Source organism: Papio anubis, chromosome 20 (genome assembly GCF_008728515.1).
Source record: "Papio anubis isolate 15944 chromosome 20, Panubis1.0, whole genome shotgun sequence".
In the NCBI taxonomy this organism is placed as follows: Eukaryota; Metazoa; Chordata; class Mammalia; order Primates; family Cercopithecidae; genus Papio; species Papio anubis.
Window position 1 is genome coordinate 17,001,957 of NC_044995.1, and position 21,050 is coordinate 17,023,006.

The 21,050-nt window shown below is 46.1% G+C and overlaps 2 protein-coding genes and 1 pseudogene across 2 annotated transcripts; 2 read left to right on the plus strand and 1 right to left on the minus strand.

Annotated features, from left to right (window-relative positions):
* Positions 1 to 3,066: 3,066 nt before the first annotated feature.
* On the plus strand, positions 3,067 to 4,594 carry EID2 (EP300 interacting inhibitor of differentiation 2). Its single transcript, XM_003915518.4, has one exon. The coding sequence runs from the start codon at positions 3,314 to 3,316 to the stop codon at positions 4,022 to 4,024; it is 711 nt and encodes a 236-aa protein (XP_003915567.1). The 5' UTR covers positions 3,067 to 3,313; the 3' UTR covers positions 4,025 to 4,594.
* Positions 4,595 to 7,856: 3,262 nt separating this feature from the next.
* LOC103880092 lies at positions 7,857 to 15,536 on the minus strand (annotated as a pseudogene).
* Positions 15,535 to 17,422, plus strand: EID2B (EP300 interacting inhibitor of differentiation 2B). The gene has a single exon (XM_003915517.5). The coding sequence runs from the start codon at positions 15,594 to 15,596 to the stop codon at positions 16,077 to 16,079; it is 486 nt and encodes a 161-aa protein (XP_003915566.1). The 5' UTR covers positions 15,535 to 15,593; the 3' UTR covers positions 16,080 to 17,422.
* Positions 17,423 to 21,050: the final 3,628 nt, after the last annotated feature.

Consider the following 21,050-nt stretch of genomic DNA (forward strand, 5'->3'; position numbering starts at 1 on the left):
CTCTGCTGTAAAGATTTTAAGCAATGTGGAGCCCCTGATCCCAGCTGCCTTAATGGTTTAGTCTACAACATGGTTGCAATCATCCTCAAGTCATCCTGAAATACTGGCGGTGAATTACAAAGATGCTGCAGCCACAACAGACACAGTCTTGGGAGCAACAGAAAACCTGGACTACCTCTCAAATTTTTGTTTGTATCCCCTCACATTATCACCAAGTTTTTCTGCCTTCCTCTATTTGTGGTTTCTTATTTTAGTTCACTTCATTTTCCTGGAACCATTTTTGTATCACTTCTGTCTAATAAATCATCATTTTACTTAGAGCAATTTCTATTCTTGGAAAATCAGAGGGCCTTTCAGCTTCTGCTGTAAGGTGATTCTTAGTCTGGAGAACAAGATTATATCTGCTTCTGTAGGATTACAGCAAATTACTATGATTTCTACTTCTTCCTGTGATAATATATGTTATTACCTAAGTCTGCAACTTCTTTTGTTAAATATTTGTGACTCTCCAGGCAGCCTGAAGGTGAGGACTCCAGCCTAGCCTGGGAGCTGCCTTAAAGGAGCCACACACTTAGTGATTGCAGAGATGCTGGTAGGAAGCAGCAAGTAGTCTAGCTGTTGTGTTTTATTAATTTGGTGCTTGGACCAGGAAAATTAAAATGCAGTCTTGTGTTCTGTGGATGAGACCTTACTGCCTCAGAATAGCTACTTCTGATAGAGCAGCGAACAATAAGTCATTTAAGTCATTTGTTGATGGTCATGAATCATGGCATCATGACAGGGACCACCACCAGCAAAATCAAAGCAAATTATTTTGTTTGTTCACATTAATCAGAACAAAGAGAAAGTAATTGGAGAGCCAGTATATAAGATGCATGTTTCAATATTACGAGACCCGTAAAAGAATGGTAATAAGCCGAGCACGGTGGTTCATGCCTGTAATCTCAGCACTCTGGGAGGCCAAAGGCAGGCGGATCACAAGGTCAGGAGTTCGAGACCAGCCTGAACAACATAATAAAACCCTGTCTCTACTAAAAATACAAAAATTAGCTGGACGTGGTGGCGCACACTTGTAATCCCAGCTACTCAGGAGGCTGAGGCAGGAGAATCACTGGAACCCGAGAGGCAGAGGTTGCAGTGAGCCAAGATCACGCCACTGCACTTCAGCTTGGGCGACAGAGTGAGACTTCGTCAAAAAACAAAACAAAACAAAACGAAAGAATGGTAATGAATATAGTAACTATCAAGAAAGTAAAATATTTAAAAACCATAATGAAAATGTAGGCTGGAGGCCCAGCACAGTGGCTCACGCCTATAATCCCAGCACTTTGGGAGGCCGAGGCAGGCGGATCATTTGAGCCCAGGAGTTTGAGACCAGCCTCGGCAACATAAGGAGACCCTGTCTCTACAAAAAAATTAAAAATTAGCAGGGTGTGGTGGTGCACACCTGTAGTCCCAGGTACTCGGGAGGCGGAAGTGGGAGGATCACTTGAACTCAGAAGGTTGAGGCTGCAGTGAGCTGTGATTGTGCCACTGCACTCCAGTCTGGGTAACAGAATGAGATGAAAGAAAGAGAGAAAGAGAGAGAGAGAGAGAGAGAAGAAAAGGAGAGAGAAAGAGAAAATGTGAATGGGTGAATCTCATAAAAATAATGTTATGTGCAAAAAACCAGATACAAGAGTATACGTGAGAAAACATTTTAAATGGTTCATTTTTGAGGCATGATAAATCTAAGTACTGGCAGCCAGGCTGAAAATGTAACAAATCACAGGGCTCATGCACCTAGAAGGTCACAATAAGGGAATAGAATGTAGAGGCGGGGTCAGCCCATAAAAGGGAAGAGAGTGGCCGGCGGCACGGTGGCTCACGCCTGTAATCCCAGCACTTTGGGAGGCCGAGGCAGGTGGATCATGAAGTCAAGAGATTGAGACTATCCTGGCCAACATAGTGAAACCTTATCTCTACTAAAAATACAAAAATTAGCTGAGCTTAGTGGCATGCGCCTGTAGTCACAGCTACTGGGGAGACTGAGGCAGGAGAATCGCTCAAACCCAGGAGGCAAAAGTTGCAGTGAGCCGAGATCACGCCACTGCACTCCAGCCTGGCTACAGAGCGAGACTCCAACTTAAAAAAAAAAGGGAAGGACATTTTATTATTGGGAAATCGAAACTTAAACGTGTAAGGGGATGGGGTATAACCTTATAAAGGGGATAATGAAACCTAGGTGAAGTCCGGGAAGATTGTAACCCCATAGTACTTGACCAATTAGGAACCGGGGGAGGGACTTGCATGCTAGGAGATAAATTACCTGTTGTGACTGCTCTGGGTGTGCCTGCCTACTCCCAGCTGATCTTGCAAGATCTTTATTAAAAGTCTCACTTCCACTGTTCTTCGTGCCTCCAAATCCATTCTTCGGGTTTGGACAGGTGAGTGTGTTTCTCACATACATAAAATTCATAATACAGACCAAACTAAACTACAGCATTAAGAATGCACCCTTAGGTGGTAAAATGAAAAGAAAAACAAGAAAGTGATTACCGTAAGTATCAGGGTAGTAGTTACTTCTGGGTAGAAAGAAAAGGATAGTGATAAGAAGAGGAAGGGTTCTGGGATACTGGAAATATTCCATTTCTTGGCCTGTGTGGCAGTTAAATGGATGTTCACTTTGTGATAAATCATTCAGCTGTATATTTATATTTTGTTTACTTTTCTGAATGTTATATTGCACAAATAAGATTTGAAAAACAAATGTCCAAGGTAGTCAATGCAATGTTAAAGATAATAAGAAAAGACTATAATTATAAAGCTTTAGTAGCTTTATGATCGATCCGTATGGGTGAAGATAGGCAAAGGAATGAATAAAAAAAAATTAAAAATCCAGAAAAGACCATGAATCTAAAATATCTTGATATATAATAGAGGTGGCATATAATCTACTGGAGAACAAAGAGAAACACCCTAGGACAGAACCTTGAGAATGCCTATAAGAAGCGATCTTGTAAGCATTTCTCATAAACATCAAGCTGGTTGAAATGGCCAATACGGCCCCGCCCTTCGTCGTTGGGCTGTTTCAGATGCGTTGGCGCTTCCCGGCCTCGAGGGGGCATCTGCAGAACGGCGGGCGCCGGGAAAGTACGCATGCGCACTGCTCCCAGGGTTTGCGGTAGAATCTAAGCTCTCGCGCCCAGTTACGCACACGGCATTTATAGTGCGCACAGCGCTCACGCACGCGCATTGGGGCGTCCACCGGGCATCGAGCTGTCCCGTTATTCCAGTTTCTTTGGGAGCAGCCGAGTTGACCCCACGGTCTAAGATGTCCAACCTGCCCGCAGACAGCAGCGTCCCGCAGACAAGCGCGGCGAATGGTGACAGAGACGTCCCGCAGGCGGAGGTAGGCCGCGGGAGGCGGGAGCCGGCCCCGGCACAGCCTGAGGAGGCCGGGGAAGGCGCGATGGCGGCGGCCAGGGGAGGCCCGATGCCGGCGGCCAGGGAAGGTCGGATGGCGGCGGCCAGGGGAGCCCCGGCGGCGGCAGCCAGGGGAGCCCCGGTGGCAGCGGCGGCGGTGGCCAGGGCAGCCGCGGCGGGCAGGGAAAGCCCGGCGGCGGCGGCAGCCAGAGAAGCCCGGATGGCGGAGGTCGCCCGCTTGCTGGGGGAGCCGGTGGACGAAGAGGGTCCCGAGGGCAGGCCCAGGTCCAGGCACGGGAACGGAGGCCTAGCTGCGTTGCCCTATCTCCGTCTCCGCCACCCACTTAGCGTTTTAGGAATAAATTACCAGCAGTTTCTCCGCCACTATCTGGAAAATTACCCGATTGCTCCCGGCAGAATACAAGAGCTTGAAGAACGCCGCAGGCGATTCGTGGAAGCCTGCAGAGCAAGGGAAGCAGCGTTTGATGCCGAATATCAGCGAAATCCTCACAGGGTGGACCTCGATATTTTAACCTTTACGATAGCTCTGACTGCATCTGAAGTTATCAACCCTCTGATAGAAGAACTTGGTTGTGATAAGTTTATCAATAGAGAATAGTTATGTGGTGACACTACTTCAAGAGAACCTCTGCATTCCAGTTATACCAATCCTGCAACTTGATTTTCAGAAGTCAAGAGTATATTGTGATAAGACAGTGCACCGGTGGAGGGGAAAATAGGGGGGAGGGGGAAGCTTATGTTGAAAAAGCATCACAGAAGAAATAGAAAAAAATGTCCAAAGCATTATAACTGTAACATTATTTGAGTTTGTGATTGATCTACATTTTTCCCCCTGCATTACGGAAAATGTCTCTCAACATTGCTTTATTACAAAGTAAAGGATGGTTTTATAAAACTGAGACTTGATGAAAAATCACCAATACTAGAGTCCATGAGGATGAAAGAAATTATCAGATAGTGCTGAACAGAATAAGACGTTAACGCTGAGTTATTGGGACTAGAAGGCTATCAAAAGAACTTGAAATTGTCGGAATATGTGCTCTCTTCATGTAATATTCAATAGAAGTTTCTAGTTTAAGATTGATTTTGTGTTTTCTTAGACATTTCAAGTGACAAGCAAAGTAAATGTACATATTATGTGATAAATCATGTTTACAAGAACATCAAATTTCTGGACTTTTTTCTTTCAATTTTTAATTTTTAAAGTTTTTTGGTATAAAAAAAATCCATTCACAAGCCAAAAAATATATAAAATATACAGTGAAAAGCCTTCCATTCTTGTTTTCCTCCATCCAGTACCAACCATGATCTCTAATAGCCACAATTTCCCTTCCGCCCTTCTAGTTTCCTTACATGTACACAGGCACATATAAATCTGGGTTTACTTGTTTTATTTATTCACAGAAGTCAGCATATTATATTTACTGGTTTATACATTGCTTTCTCATTAAGAACATATGTTGACCCTTCCAAACTACTGTATTTCCTCATTATTTTTTAAAGTGGCATTTTATTCCATTCTGAGGTTATGTCGAAATTTACTTAACCAGGAATATATTGACGGACATGTAGGTTGTTGCCCATCTATTTATTTGGGCAGAATAAAAAATTGCTAGAGTAGTTCATCTTGTATATCATGTGGCATGTGCACAAATACAGTATTGCTTCAATTCAAAATTCACTTCATATTTGAACATCTCTGAAATGTGGGTGCATCTTACATTTGATGCTGTAATAGATCATTTTTTCCTTAAGTTTTCATGAAACATTTTTTTTTTTTGAGATGGAGTCTTGCTCTGTCGCCAGGCTGTAGTGTAGTGGTACAATCTCGGCTCACTACAACCTCCACTTCCCAGGTTCAAGTGATTCTCCTGCCTCAGCCTCCCGAGTAGCTGGGACTACAGGTGCCCACCACCACACCCAGCCAATTTTTGTATTTTTAGTAGAGACGGGGTTTCACCATGTTGGCCAGGATGGTCTTGATCTCTTGACCTCGTGTTCCACCCGCCTCAGCCTCCCAAAGTGCTGGGATTCTAGGTGTGAGCCACCGCGCCCAGCCCTAATGATGTGTCTTATAATCAATAGCTACCTAGATTCCTTTTTACATGTAATATCTGTAGGCTGATTCCCCAGAAATGAGAATTCTGGGCCAAAGGTACGCCTTTGAGATTTTATGGATATTGCTATGCAACATTCTATATGTGTCCTGCTTTGCACTCCCACCAGCAGTTAATGATCATGGATGTTAAGCCTAGCCAACACACTAAACCATCAATTTCTGGCTTTTGCGAATCTGATAGTCGAAAAACTGGTATATCAGTTTTAATTTGCTTTTATTATGAGCAGACTTAAGTACCTTTTTTTTTTTTATATGGGAGTTTCGCTCTTATTGTCCAGGCTGGAGTGCAATGGTGTGATCTCGGCTCACTGCAAGCTCCACCTCCCAGGCTCAAGGGATTCTCCTGCCTCAGCCTCCCAAGAACTGGGATTACAGGCATGCACCAACACGCCTGGCTAATTTTTGTAGTTTTAGTAGAGATGGGGTTTCACCATGCTGGCCGGGCTGGTTTTGAACTCCTGACCTCAGGTGATCCACCCACCTCGGCCTCCCAGAGTGCTGGGATTACAGGGGTGAGCTACCACACCCGGCCAGTTAATTTTAAGAGTCATGGAAATTCCCTTTTCCGTAAACTCTCTGCTCATAGTCTTTTTTTTTTTTTTGAGACAAAATCTAGCTCTCTCGCCCAGGCTGGAGTACAGTGGTACCACCTCGGCTCACTGCAACTTCTGCCTCCCAGGTTCAAGCGATTCTTGTGCCTCGGCTTCCCAAGTAGCTGGGATTACAAGCACATGCCACCTCACCTGGCTCATTTTGTGTTTTTAGTGGAGACGAGGTTTCACCATGTTGACCAGGATGGTCTCCAACTCCTGACCTCAGATGATCCTCCCTCCTCGGCCTCCCAAAGTTCTGGGATTATAGGTGTGAGCCACCGGGCCTTGTTCATATTCTTCATCCACTCCCCTCCCAGATAATTTTGTACTTTCTTCGTTGAATCCAGTAGCTATTTATGACACTCATGTTAGTGATATGAGGTATGATAATAGCTTGGGATATGAGTTACTAATATCTTTTCACAATTTGATCATTAGGTTTTGGCTTTTTGGAAAGCCTTTGGCCATGGTAATTTTTGTTGCCTATTTTCCTTTAAATTTGCAGGAGGCAGGAGGCTGGGCACAGTGACTCGCACCGGTAATCCCAGCACTTTGGGAGGCTGAGGCAGGCAGACCACTTGAGCTCAGGAGTTCAAGACCAGCCTGGGCAACATGGCGAAACCCTGTCTCTATGAAAAATATGAAAAATTAGCCTGGTGTAGTGGCACACGCCTCTAATCCCATCTACTCTGGGGGCTGAGGTGGAAGGATCCTCATACTTGAGCCCAGCAGGCTCCAGCATGGGTGACAAAGTGAGATCCTGTCTCAAAAAATAAAAAATAAATAAACCTGCAGTATTTTGAATCCTAAGGTACTCTTGGGGTGTGTGTGTGTGTGTGTGGTTTCATTGTTCATATTTGAATCTTTGAACCATTTGAAATTTATTCTCAGGTACAATATAAGGATCAAATTTTTTTCAATATATTTTCCATTTTTACTGTGCATACACATATATACAATGTATTTTAAAAATGAGCTCTACAATATGTGGTTTTATCACTTGGTTTACAACTAAATACATTGTGAACATTTTCTCTTCAACAGTTAAAATAATTGTATAGCTTGGAGGAAACAATTTATTAAGCAATCTTATTGGGGACATTGAGGTATAATTTTTTTTCTGAGAAGACTTCATTCTTTTTACAGTGCCTTTGGGGGAAAAAAGGGGAGTCCTTGTCTTATGTATCTTTCTATAGATGATGGAAACTTGTCCTTCCATTTAGCCTTTTAACTTGCTTCTCTACACCCACCTAATCACCAATCAAATAACCTATTTTATGTTTTCCAACCTCTCTCTCCCATTTGCTTCCTCTTTCTTACCCAGTCTCCCTGCATACATGCAGACGGACTTCCATTCCTTCAGCTGAGATTGCGCCACTGCACTCCAGCCTGGGTGACAGAGCAAGACTCCATCTCAAAAAAAGAAAAAAAAGAAACACTGGACTTGGGCACAATGGAGATATGGCTGACTTTTGTTGTTGTTGTTGTTGTTGTCGGTTCTGAGACGGAGTTTCACTCTTGTTTCCCAGGCTGCAGTGCAGTGGCGCGATCTCAGCTCACCGCAACCTCCGCCTCCCGGGTTTGAGCGATTCTCCTGCCTCAACCTTCCGAGTAGCTGGGATTACAGGCATGCGCCACCACGTCTGGCTAATTTTGTATTTTTAGTAGAGACAGGGTTTCTCCATATTGGTCAGGCTGGTCTCGAACTCCCAACTTCAGGTGATCCACCCGCGTTGGCCTCCCAAAGTGCCAGGATTACAGGCATGAGCCACCATACCCGACCATATGGCTGACTTTCTTTTGAAAAAAGTAGTTTTTTGGGAGAGGGCAGGGCAAAGAGGTAAGAAGTAGTTGGTACTATAAGGAAACGTTAGAGACCATTTTGGAAATGTATTCATTATTTTAAGGCAACTAACAAATGATCATCCTTCAGTTAGGACATTGTAGCAGCAGCTTTTACTGGTCATGAAATTTGCATGATATCTAAAATTGTATTCCTGGAAATAGGTCAATGTCGATTAATAGTAACTTTGTATAGAAAGGCAGATGCCAGCAAGCATTAAAGTGGTACATGCAGACGGTGGTAGTTCTGGAGTCCTGGAAGCCATGAGATGCTCATCCATCACGAGGCCATCACAGCCAGGTAAAATGCCTGAGGAAAGCAGCAGAGCTGGCCCTGCCAACATTTACCCAGGGAACGCTTCTTGGGCAGCCAGGTGTCATGGAGCACAGACCCACAGTTCTCTTTGCACACATCGTGCTCACAGTTCCATCCATAGAAGGACGGGGGGGCAGCCACAAAAGGACCCCAGCATGCAGGTTCCCCTATTCAGGCAGCAGGTTCTGCTTAGCTCCTTACTGTCCCATATCTCCATGGGCGGCACACACTGGGAAGACCAAGGCCGAATTGCAGGCTCCTCCTGGAGCCAAATGCTGTCATTTCTGAAGGCCAGGTCTCCCGGAGATGGACGCGCAGGTTCCTGATGGCCCAACCTGGCAATTAATGCCAGTTCAAAGGCTACAAAATGCCCATGATCCAAATCACACTGGAAGAGAAGCAAGCCATCTTCCTGCAGTCCACAGCTCTGTCATTGTCCCCTTGAACATCCAGGCAGGCCAGAAGATGGGAGACAGCAGCAAGGATCCAATTTTTTTAGATGACTTCCTGGTTGCCCTAATATCAGTTACTGAGTAGTCCACCTTTTCCCCACTGATTGTTTTGGTTTTGTTTTTTTTCCAGATGTAGTCTTGCTCTGTCAACCAGGCTGGAGTGCAGTGGCAGGATCTCAGCTCACTGCAACCTCCACCTCCTGGGTTCAAGTGATTCTCCTGCCTCAGCCTCCCAAGGAGCTGGGATTCCTGGCACACACCACCACACCCAGCTAATTTCTTGTATTTTTAGTAGAGAGGGTTTCACTATGTTGTCTAGGTTGGTCTCAAACTCCTGACCTCAGGCGATCCACCTGCTTCAGACTCCCAAAGTGCTGGGCACCATGCCCAGCTCCACTAATTGTTTTAAGATGCCTTTTTGTACAAAAATTGTGTTTTAGATTTTCTAACTAGTTCTAAATCTGGTAATGCTAAAGCCTTTTATTATACTTCTTTTTCAGAGTGCTTCTGGGTGTTTTATTCATTATGTAACTACATCAACCTCAAAGTCAGCTCACCTCATTTCTTTTCTTTTTCTTTTTTTTTTTTTTTTTTTTTTTTTTTTTTTTTTTTTTTTTTTTTTTGAGACAGAGTCTTGCTCTGTCACCAGGCTGGAGTGCAGTGGTGCGATCTCGGCTCACTGCAACCTCCACCTCCCAGGTATCAAGTGATTCTCCTGCCTTGGCCTTCCAAGTAGCAGGGACTATAGGCGTGCACCACCATGCCCAGGTAATTTTTGTATTTTTAGTAGAAATGGGGTTTTGCCATGTTGGCCAGGCTGGTTTCAAACTCCTGACCTCAAGTGATCCGCCACCCTTGGCTTCCCAAATTGCTGGGATTACAGGTGTGAGCCACCACACCCAGCCATTCTACATCCTTACAAGTGGTGACATCTTATAGAGGTTAAACATCCAAAGTTTTGGGATTTGTGAGGGGCAGCACATAAGAATCTAGAGTTCTTGGACCAACGCACATCCTTAGAATAGCTAAATACACATTCCAACTGAATTTGAATTAAATACACATTGAAACTGAATTCAGTTTCTTTATGCAAACCTAAACATATGACCTCATATCTGAGATCCAGACTCAACTGCTTCTGGAGAAATGGCCACCTGCACATGCTGAATGTGGGAAGACCTTCCAATAAATGGGCATTGGACACCAGCTCTGAAGTGAATACAACTAGGATGGTGGGTAAGGTTCTGTTTTCTTCAGGGATTGGACAGAACACACAAAAAAGGAAAGAGGGAGGTGGTTCTCTGTCAGCTAACTACAATGACTAGATACTCCCACCTCCTCCTGTCACCAAGATCTACCCATACATATTGTTTTCTGCAAGGAAAGCAAAAAAATACCTCCATTTCTCATGCAATGGATGGGTCACGGGTTTGCTCCAAAAGGAGCAAACACCAGATGAAAATCATTGATCCTCAAAGTAAAAATAGCCTTTGTGCTATAATAAGAAAGATACAGTGTTTGGTCTTTCTCTCTGGTTCCTGGCACAGAACTCCTAAAACCCTTAGAATCAACGAGTGATAGTGTGTTAGGAACATCTTTTGCTCTAATGAGGTGATGCTTGGTGGCCCTTAGATAGTTTTGCAGTGGAGGCTAGTCACTAGAAAGACCAAGGCTTCACTGGAAGCTTGGAACTCTCAGCCCCATCCCCAACCTCCTGGTGGGGAGAGGAGCGAGGGGCTGGAGATTGAGTCAATTACCATTGGTAAGTGATTTATCAATGATGCCTATGTAAGTAAACCTCCATAAAGTCCCAAACAGCAGGATTTTGAGAGTTTCCAGATTGAACACATCAAGGTGCTGGGAGAACCCTACCAAGAGAGGGCATGGAAGCTCTACGTGCCCCCCACACCCACCCTTTACCCTGTACATCTCTTCTACATGGCTCTCTCTGAGTTGTATCCTTTATAATAAACTAGTACTGGCTGGGCGCAGTGGCTCACACCTGTAATCCCAGCACTTTGGGAGGCCAAGAAGGGTGGATCACTTGAGGACAGGAGTTCAAGACCAGCCTAGCCAGCATAGCAAAACCCCGTCTCTACTAAAAAATACACAAATTAGCCTGGCATGGTGGTAACACACCTGTAATCCCAGCTACTCAGGTGACTGAGGCACAAGAATCACTTGAATGCAGGAGGTGGAGGTTGCATTGAGCCGAGATGGAACCACTGCACTCAAGCCTGGGTAGACAGAGCGAGACTCTGTCTCAAAATAAATAAGCTAGTACTAGTAAATACAGCACTTCGCTAAGTTGTGTGAGTTCTAGCAAATTATCAAACCTGAGGTGGTGGGTCACGGGAACTCCTGAATTTGTACTTGGCTGGGTAGAAGTGTGGGTAGCCTACATACTCCATTTGTGACTGGCATCTGAAGTGGGCATAGTCTTATGGGACCTGTGGGGTCTGCACTAACTGCAGATAGTTGGTATCAGAATGGAACTGTGGGACACTCAGTTTGTTTTGGAGAATCGTTATGGAAAATCCCACACATATTTGGTGTCAGAAGTGTTGTCAGGAGAAAATCTCTCTCAGCCTTCAAATAAAGAATGCTATCTCTTTAAAAAATTTTTTTGTTCATTTGGTTGTTTGTTTGTTTCTTTGTTTGTTTGTTTGAGACAGTATGTCACCTCTGTCACCCAGGCTGAAGTGCAGTGGTATAATCATGGCTCACTGCAGCCTCAACCTCCCAGGCTCAGGTGATTCTCCCACCTCAGCCTCCTGAGTAGCAGGGACTACGGGCACCTACAACCATGCCAGGCTAATTTTTGTATTTTTTGTAGAGATGGGTTTTCACCATGTCGCCCAGGCTAATCTTGAACTCTTGGCCTCAAGCAATCCACCCGTCTCAGCTTCCCAAAGTGCTAGGATTACAGACTGAGCCACCACGCCTGGCTTAAAATGGTAAATTTTTATAATTCCCTGCCCTGTGGAATTCAGGTTCCATTCAAATAGAGGAAATAGGCATAATAAATTATTTTGTATTATAAATATAGAATATATTTTATATGTTATTGTACACAATACATGTTATTTATGTCATATATTATTACAAGTTATATGTATTCCAGGCAAACTAAACAGTCACTGTTTAAGGCAGGAGTTCTCTGAGGTATTTGAGAAGTAGTGAGGAAGTCACCTTGATTTGGAGCAGAGCAAGCAAGGGGAAAGGAATGGGGATGAAGTCAGAGAAGTAGCAAGTTGGCCTGAACTGGTATTGGAATGGTGCCTTATAGACCATTGTTGGGATTTTGGCTTTTATTCTGAGGGAAGTGAAGTTACTGGAGGTTTTGAGTCGAAGAGTGAGCTGTCTGACTTGCATTTTAAAATAATCATTGTGGGCTGGGTGCAGTGATTCACGCCTGTAATCCCAGCACTTTGAGAGGCTGAGGTGGGTGGATTACTTGAGGTCAGGAGTTTGAGACCAGCCTGGTCAACATGGCAAAATGCTGTCTCTACTAAAAATACAAAAATTAGCCGGCATAGTGGCAGGCACCTGTAATCCCAGCTACTCAGGAGGCTGAGGCAGGAGAATCACTTGAACCCGGGAGGCAGAGGTTGCAGTGAGCCGAGATCACGTCACTGCACTCCAGCCTGGGCAATAGAGCGAGACTCCATCTCAGAAAAATAATAATAACCATTCTGGATATTTTATTAAAAATAGATTGTAGAGGGCAAAGTAGAAGCAGAGAGACCAGCAGGAGGCTATTGTAATAATCTGGGGAAGAGATGGTGGTGGTTCAGCAGGATGGGTGCAGAGGAAGTGTAAACAGTGAACAACAGATTCTCATTATGTTGAGAAAGCTGACCCAACAAAATTTGCTGACAGATTGAATGTCATATTTGAGAATGTTGCCAGGCGTGGTGGCTCATGCCTGTAATCCCAGCACTTTGGGAGGCCAAGGCAGGTGGATCATGAGGTCAGGAGTTCGAGACCAGCCTGGCCAACACGGCGAAACTCCATCTCTACTAAAGATACAAAAAATTAGCCAGGCGCGGTGGTGTGTGCCAGTAGTCCAAGCCACTTGGGAGGCTGAGGCAGGGGAATCACTTGAACCCAGGAGGCAGAGGTTGCAGTGAGCCGAGATGGTGCCATTGCACTCCAGCCTGGGTGACAGGGTGAGACTCCGCACACACACACACACACACACAAAAAGAGAGAACAAATGACTCCAAGATTTTTTCATTTGGAACAACTAGAAGGATTGAGTTGCCTTCAGTTGAGATGGAGAGGCTGTGGTTGGAATTTATTTGGGACTAATTATCAAAAACTGTGTTTTGGCGGCCAGGCGTGGTGGTTCACGCCTGTAATCCCAGCACTTTATTTTGGTTTTTGGTTTTTGGTTTGGTTTGGTTTGGTTTTGAGATGGAGTCTCGCTCTGTCGCCAGGCTGGACTGCAGTGGCACGATCTCAGCTCACTGCAATCTCCGCCTCCTGGGTTCAAGCGATTTTTGTGCCTCAGCCTCCCAAGTAGCTGCAACTACAGGCGTGCACCACCACACCCAGCTAATTTTGTATTTTTAGTAGAGATGGGGTTTCATCATGTTGGCCAGGATGGTCTCAATCTCCTGACCTCGTGATCCACCCTCCTCTGCCTCCCAAAGTGCTGAGATCACAGGCATGACCACCGCGCCTGGCCTCCAGCACTTTGGGAGGCCGAGGCAGGGCAAATCACTTGAGGCCAGGAGTTTTGAGACCAGCCTGGCCAACATGGCGAAATCCTGTCTCTACTAAAAATACAAAAATTAGCTGGGTGCGGTGGTGGGCACCTGTAATCCCAGCTCCTCAGGAGGCTGAGGCAGGAGAATCACTTGAGCCCAGGAAGTGTAAGCTGCAGTGACCCGGGAGGTGGAGGTTGCAGTGAGCCTAGATCATGCCACTGCATTCCAACCTGGGTGACAGAGTGAGACTCTGTCTCAAAAAAATAAAAATAAAATAAGGTAGTTGGAGAATCAGCATTAAAACTTAGTTTAAGAATTTTTACTTGATTTTTCTATTTTTCCAGAGAGTTTCTCTGGCCTCTTTGACTTGCAGGTAATGAGCAGTGTATTATTATAGCCATTCAAATTGGAAGCTATGCTGAATTCTGGAGACTTTACGGCTAGCTCATAATTACCAATTCCCTCCAGTGATCAAGCTATCTGCCTAATTTAAAGTTACCTTCCAAAGAAGTCCTTTCTTTTGTCTTCTGTGGAATATCACAAATGTGCCTTTTGAAGCATATATGTCACATGTGGGAGAACTCACTCCATCTCTCCAAGAGAATTGTAGAAACAAAGCAAGGTACGCATGAGTCAGAATGATTTCCAACCCAATCAGCTCCCAGACACGACCTGTGATAGGTCAGAATTTTTAGATGGATCCTCCTGAAGTTCAATTGCCAGCAACTCTCATATTTGGATTCCAGTTAAATTCAAAGAATTTTTTTTTTTCGAGTCAGGGTCTCGCTGTGTCACACAGGGCTGGAGTGCAGTGATGCAATCATAGCTCACTGCACAGTCGACCTCCCAAGTTCAAGTCATCTTCCCACCTCAGCCTCCTGAATAGCTGTGACTACAGGTGCACATGCCACCATGCCTGCCTGATATGTTTTTGTAGGGACAGGGGTCTCACTATGTTGCCCAGGCTGGTCTCAAACTCATGGGCTCAAGCGATCCTCCCACCTTTGCCTCCCAACGTGCTGGGATTACAGGCATGAGCCACTACACCCAGCCACAGCTGACTGATTTTAAATGGAACACAGACTTTCACATTTTGGGTTATCATCAGCATCAGAGCTAGCCACACAGAAAGACTAACCACATCATTAGAGAGTTGGGGCTTGGAGCCATGTGATATCAGGTAGGAGGCTGGAGATTGACTTCAACAAAATGGGCAATGGTTTAATCAAGCATGCCTATGTAGTAAAACCCCAATAAAAATTCTCGACACCAAAGCCTGGGTAAGAGTCCTATGTTAGCACTACCCCCGCACTTATTGCCACACATGGACAACAAAGGGTAACACATCCCTAGGAACACAGGAACTTCACAGTTGAAACCCTCCCCATCCCAGATTGTGCCTTATACATCTCTTCTAATCTGTGTCCTTTGCCTGTAATACGCATGACTGAGTATAACATTTCAATGAGCTCTGGGAATTATCAGGCCTAAAGGTGGTTTTGGGAAACCCCCAAACTTGCAGTGTCAAAATATTACTTACAGGCCAGGCCGCATGGCTTAGGCCTGTAATCCCAGCACTTTGGGAGGCCAAGGCAGGATGATCACTTGAGACCAGAAGTTCGAAACCAGCCTGGGCAACAAAGTGAGATCCAATTTCTACAAAAAATAAAAAATTAGCTGGGTGTGGTGATGCACACCTGTAGTCCCAGCTACTCCAGAGGCTGAGGCAGGAGGATGGCTTGAAGCTGGGAGGTCAAAGCAGCAGTAACCGAGATCGCATCACTGCACTCCAGCCTAGGTGACAGGGCGAGACCCAGTCTGGAAAAAAAAAAAAAAGACAGGAGCTGGAAAATGATCTTATAAGGAACTTTACAATAATATTGAAATGGTTGTAATTTAAAATACCGCACAGTCCGCAGGTCCTCAGGCGCTCAGAGGACCAGAGGCGGCTACAGACGTAATGGCTACTCAGGACCGCTAGGGAACGCTCGAGAAGAGTGCACCGTGCTTACGCATGCGCACACTGTCGCACGCGCAGCGTTTACGCGCACACCGAGACTCGCGCATGCGCATATCCTGCATACAGCAGCGCAATACCGTTATTTCCGTCTCCGTAGAAACACTCGGACTATGGCGGAGTCGACTGGACTGTTGGAGATGTCTGAGCTCCCCGGAGACAGCAGTGTCCCACAGGTGGGCACAGCGAGTGGCGTCAGCGACATACTGCAGGGGGCAGTCGGCGGCGGGGTTCGGGTGCGGGAGTCCGGGGAAGGCCCAGTGGCCGAAGCTACGCGGTCCATGGCGCGGGTGCCGAGCCCTGTGCCCGAGCCCATCCCCAGCAGCGTCCCGGGCCTGGCGTCCGCGCCAGACCCCCATCAGCAGCTCGCTTTCTTAGAAATTAACCGGCAGCTCTTGTTCCGCGAGTATCTGGATGGTAGCTCCATGATTCCGGTCAGATTACTACGGGATTTCGAGGAACGCCGCAGGCTGTTCGTGGAAGGCTGCAGGGCGAGAGAAGCAGCCTTTGACGCGGATCCACCGCAGATGGACTTCGCTGCTGTCGCGTTTACTGTAGCGCTGACTGCCTCCGAGGCCCTCAGTCCTCTGGCCGACTGAGTCGGCTGTGATGATGGGACTGGTGGCAAAGAATAGCCGAGTGACCCTTTTCGGATCAAAAGAACAGTCAGGCTGTGCCAGTTTAGTTAACTCTGTCGTTAGGGGGAATGCAAACTGGAAGGGAATACGGCAATGTGCAATTGAAGGAGGAAGCACACTGCGAAATGGAAACAGACAAGACTGTTGAATCTTGTTTTCTTTCTTCTTTGTTAGTATTATTTAAATAGAGAAGGGAGTCTCGCATCCCTAGGCTGGTCCCGAACGCTTGGACCCGAGCGATCCTCCCGCTTCGGCCTTGCAAAGTGCTGGGATTACTTTACAGGCTTGAGCCACCGCCCCCGGCCTAATCTTGTGTTCAAACAGGTCCCAAGATACTTCTGACTTAGCACTTTGTTAGCAATGCATTTTCCTGCATTTGTGGAGAATCCTTCAAGACTTTCACCATAAAGGATGGTTTTGCAAAGATCTGAGAAAAAAAAAAAAAATGCCAATAATAGAACCCATAGAAATGAACCAAAGTGATGAAAGGAAACAAAGAAATAGAGTTGTCAGGAATCCAGGTGTACCTGAGTTACTAGGACTGGAAGGCTATTGAGAGGACTTTGAAATTTCACAATTTGTGGTCATGTCAACAAATCCTAGTGTAAGATTCATATTTGTGTTTTCTGAGGTACTTTAGATGAACGGTAAATATTCAGTAGAAAAACCCACGTATTTATTATATGATCCATGTTTTCAAGTCTATGTGAAATTGGGTAGGTGTGGAATAAACTTGTTTTTTTTTTTAATTTTAAGCTTTTTATTCTAGAATATGTATTCTATTCACAAGACTCAACAACAACAAAAAAAGTATCGGCCGGGCGCAGTGGCTCACGCCTGTAATCCCAGCACTTTGGGAGGCCAAGGCTGGTGAATCACCTGAGGTCAGGAATTCAAGACCAGTCTGGCCCATATGGTGAAACCCATCTCTACTAAAAATAAAAAATTAGCCGGGTGTGGTGGCACGCGCCTGTAGTCTCAGCTACTTGGGAGGCTGAGACAGGAGAATCGCTTGAACCTGGGAGGCAGAGGTTGCAGTGAGCTGAGTTCACGCCACTGCACTCCAGCCTGGTCAACAGAGTGGGACTCCGTCTCAAAAAAAAAGAAAAAAAGTATCAAAAGATGCTGTGAGAACTCTCTCTTGCTGCTGTCCTCTGTCAAACTCAGAACTATTCCATGCAGGTGTCATTGCTTATGGCTTGGGGTTTTGTTGTTGTTGTTTTCTTGGTTTTGCTTGTTTTTTGCTTTTTCACTGTATGCCTTTCAAGTTTTCTAATGCATATGCAAATAAACATCAATCTAAATATTGTGCATTTCCCCTTTTAAAATCAAGGCAGTTAATTTGCATCACGTGGTATACATTTTTAAAAATATAAAATCCAGGTAGCATATTATATACCTCTATCAGCATCTTGAGTTTTTTCAGTTGTATATGGAGAGATTTATATATCAGGGTTTTTTTTTCTTTTTATATATATATAGAAAGAGATGGGGCCTCATTATGTTGTCTAGGCTTGTCTCCAACTCCTAGCTTCAACTGTTCCTCCCACCTCAGTTTCCCAAAGTGCTAAGTGCTGGGCATGAGCTACTCCACTGGGCTGTTTTTTTTTTTTACAGCTACAATGTAAGGCTGTATCTTAGTATAATGAACTAGACATCTTTTGGACATTTGGGTTGTTTGCAGAATGGTTTTTTTTGTTTGTTTTTTTGAGACGGAGTCTCGCTGTGTCTCCCAGGCTGGAGTGTAGTGGTGTGATCTCGGCTCACTGCAAGCTCCGCCTCCCGGGTTCACGCCATTCTCCCGCCTCAGCCTCCCAAGTAGCTGAGACTACAGGCGCCTGCCACCACGCCCGGCTAGTTTTTTGTGTTTTTAGTAGAGACGGGGTTTCACCATGTTAGCCAGGATAGTCTTGATCTCCTGACCTCGTGATCCACCCGCCTCGGCCTCCCAAAGTGCTGGGATTACAGGCTTGAGCCACCATGCCCGGCCTGCAGAATGTTTTAATATTTTCTATGCATTTATGCATGTTTACTCATTTTCCATAGTACTTTTTTTTTTCCCCCCGAGATGGAGTCTCACTCTGTCATCCAGGCTGGAGTGCAGTGGTGCAATCTCGGCTTACTGCAATCTCTGCCTCCTGGGTTCAAGTGATTCTCCTGCCTCAGCCTCTGGAGTACCTGGGACTACAGGCACATGCCACCACACCCGGCTAACTTTTTGTATTTTTAGTAAAGACAGGGTTTCACCGTGTTAGCCAGGATGGTCTTGATCTCCTGACCTCGTCATCTGCCCGCCTCAGCCTCCCAAAGTGTTGGGATTAAAGGCGTGACCCACCGCGCCCAGCCACTGTTTGTTTTTTTGCTTGTTTTTGTTTTTTCTTTCTGAGAGTCTCACTCTGTTGCCCAGAATGGAGTGCAGTGGCACCATCTTGGCTCACTGCAGCCTCGACCTCCTGGGCTCAAGCAATCCTTCAGCCTCAGTTTCCTGAGTAGCTGGGACTACAGGCGCATGCCACCATGCTGGGCTAAGTTTTGTATTTTTTGTAGAGACAGGGTCTCCCTATGTTGCCCAGGCCGGGGTCTTGAACCCCTGGCCTCAAGCCATCCTCCCGCCTCTGCCTCTCTAAGTGCTGGGATTACAGGTGTGAGCCACCATGTCCCGCTCCTTTTCATGGCTAACTCATGTTCCTCAAAACGTTATCTTTGGGAACTACTTGGGAAATGGTTTAGCATCTTAGTTGACTTCTGTTTAATGTTAACATGTACTTGGGAACATTCCTAACCAGACATTAATTTAGATGAAATTTTGGACTTGTCAGATGGCGGGAATTTAAGTCCCAAATTTGTGAGTGCAGGCTTATTAACAGAAGGCTTTCTCTTTTTTTTTTCTTTTTTTTAAGGCGGAGTCTCCCTCTGTCGCTCAGGCTGGAGTGCAGTGGGGCGATCTGGGCTCACTGCAAGCTCCGCCTCCCGGGTTCACGCCATTCTCCTGCCTCAGCCTCCCGAGTAGCTGGAACTACAGGCGCCCACCACCACGCCCAGCTAATTTTTTTGTATTTTTAGTAGAGATGGGGTTTCACCGTGTTAGCCAGGATGGTCTCGATCTCCTGACCTCGTGATCCACCCACCTCGGCCTCCCAAAGTGCTGGGATTACAGGGTTGAGCCACCGCACACGGCCCAGAAGGCTTTCTTTCAATCATTTGCTCACTAACAAGGTGAAGATAGCTAATCACCCCAACCGCCTACCTCTGTGAGGGGCATTTTTTCCCATCCTACCCACTGGAGGGTACTGCCTCCTGGGGTTCCCGGCATCCATGTGGTCTCCACTCTGGCATCTCATCCTGCTTGGGCCTTGGGTTCTGTCTTTTCCCTTCACATTTTGAGTCATGCAGGTTCTCGTCATCAAAAATAGCAGATTTCCTCACAGCAAGTACCAACTCCAACACCAAACACCTCTGGATTTATATTTCTGTAAGATTTCTGGACTCCAGGAGTTCCCTTACCTTCCCACCAGCTCAACTTTGCATTAAAAATACTTTTAAAATATTTTAGGCCGGGCGCGGTGGCTCACGCCTGTAATCCCAGCACTTTGGGAGGCCAAGGTGGGCGGATCACGAGGTTAGGAGTTGGAGACCAGCCTGGCCAACATGGTGAAACCCTGTCTCTACTAAAGATACAAAAAATTAGCCCGGGCAGGGCTCGGTGGCTCAAGCCTGTAATCCCAGCACTTTGGGAGGCCGAGATGGGCGGATCACGAGGTCAGGAGATCGAGACCATGCTGACTAACACGGTGAAACCCCGTCTCTACTAAAAAATACAAAAAACTAGCCGGGCGAGGTGGCGGGCGCCTGTAGTCCCAGCTACTCAGGAGGCTGAGGCAGGAGAATGGCGTGAACCCAGAAGGTGGAGCTTGCAGTGAGCTGAGATCCGGCCACTGCACTCCAGCCTGGGCGACAGAGCGAGACTCCGTCTCAAAAAAAAAAAAAAATTAGCCCGGTGTGGCAGTGCACACCTATAATCCCAGCTACTCAGGAGGCTGAGGCAGGAAGAATCACTTGAACCCGGGAGGCGGAGGTTGCAGTGAGCCGAGATCACGCCATTGCACTCCAGCCTGGGCGACAGGGCGAGACTCTGTCTCAAAAAAATAAAAAATAAAAAAATTTTATCAGGTATGTTAGGCGTTCTGAACCAGGATGGTGTCACCAAGTTCATAAAAGTGTGATTAAAGCAAATCCCTGGCTGGGCGTGGTGGCTCACGTCTGTAATCCCAGCACTTCGGAAGGCCAAGGCAGGTGAATTGCTTGAGCCCAGGAGTTCAAGACCAGCCTGGGCAGCATGAGGAGACCCCCGTCTCTACTAAAAATACAAAAATCATTAGCCTGCTGGGCGCAGTGGCTCACACCTGAAACCCCAGCACTTTGGGAGGCCGAGGCAGGCAGATCCCGAGGTCAGGAGTTCGAGACCAGCCTGACCAACATGGCGAAACCCCTTCTCTATTAAGAATACAAAAATAGCTGGGCATAGTGGCGCGCGCCTATAATCCCAGCTACTCAGGAGGAGGCTGAGGCAGGAGAATGGCTTGAACTCAGGAGGCAGAGGTTACAGTGATCTGAGATCACACCACTGCACTCCAGCCTGGGGGACAGAGTGAGACTCTGTCTCAAAAAACAAAATCATTAGCCTGGCATGGTTGCACATGCCCGTAACCCCAGCTACTTGGGAGGCTGACGTGGGAGCATCACTTGAGCCCAGGAGTTCAAGGCTGCAGTGAACCAAGATTGTGCCACTACAATCCAGCCTGGGCGACAGAGCGAGACTCTGTCTCAAAACAAAACAAAACAAAAAAGCAATTCCCTAACTGTAGGGGGTGGAAAGTATCTTTCACATAGGAAATATCCTCTCATGTTTTATACCACTTGACACATACAGAT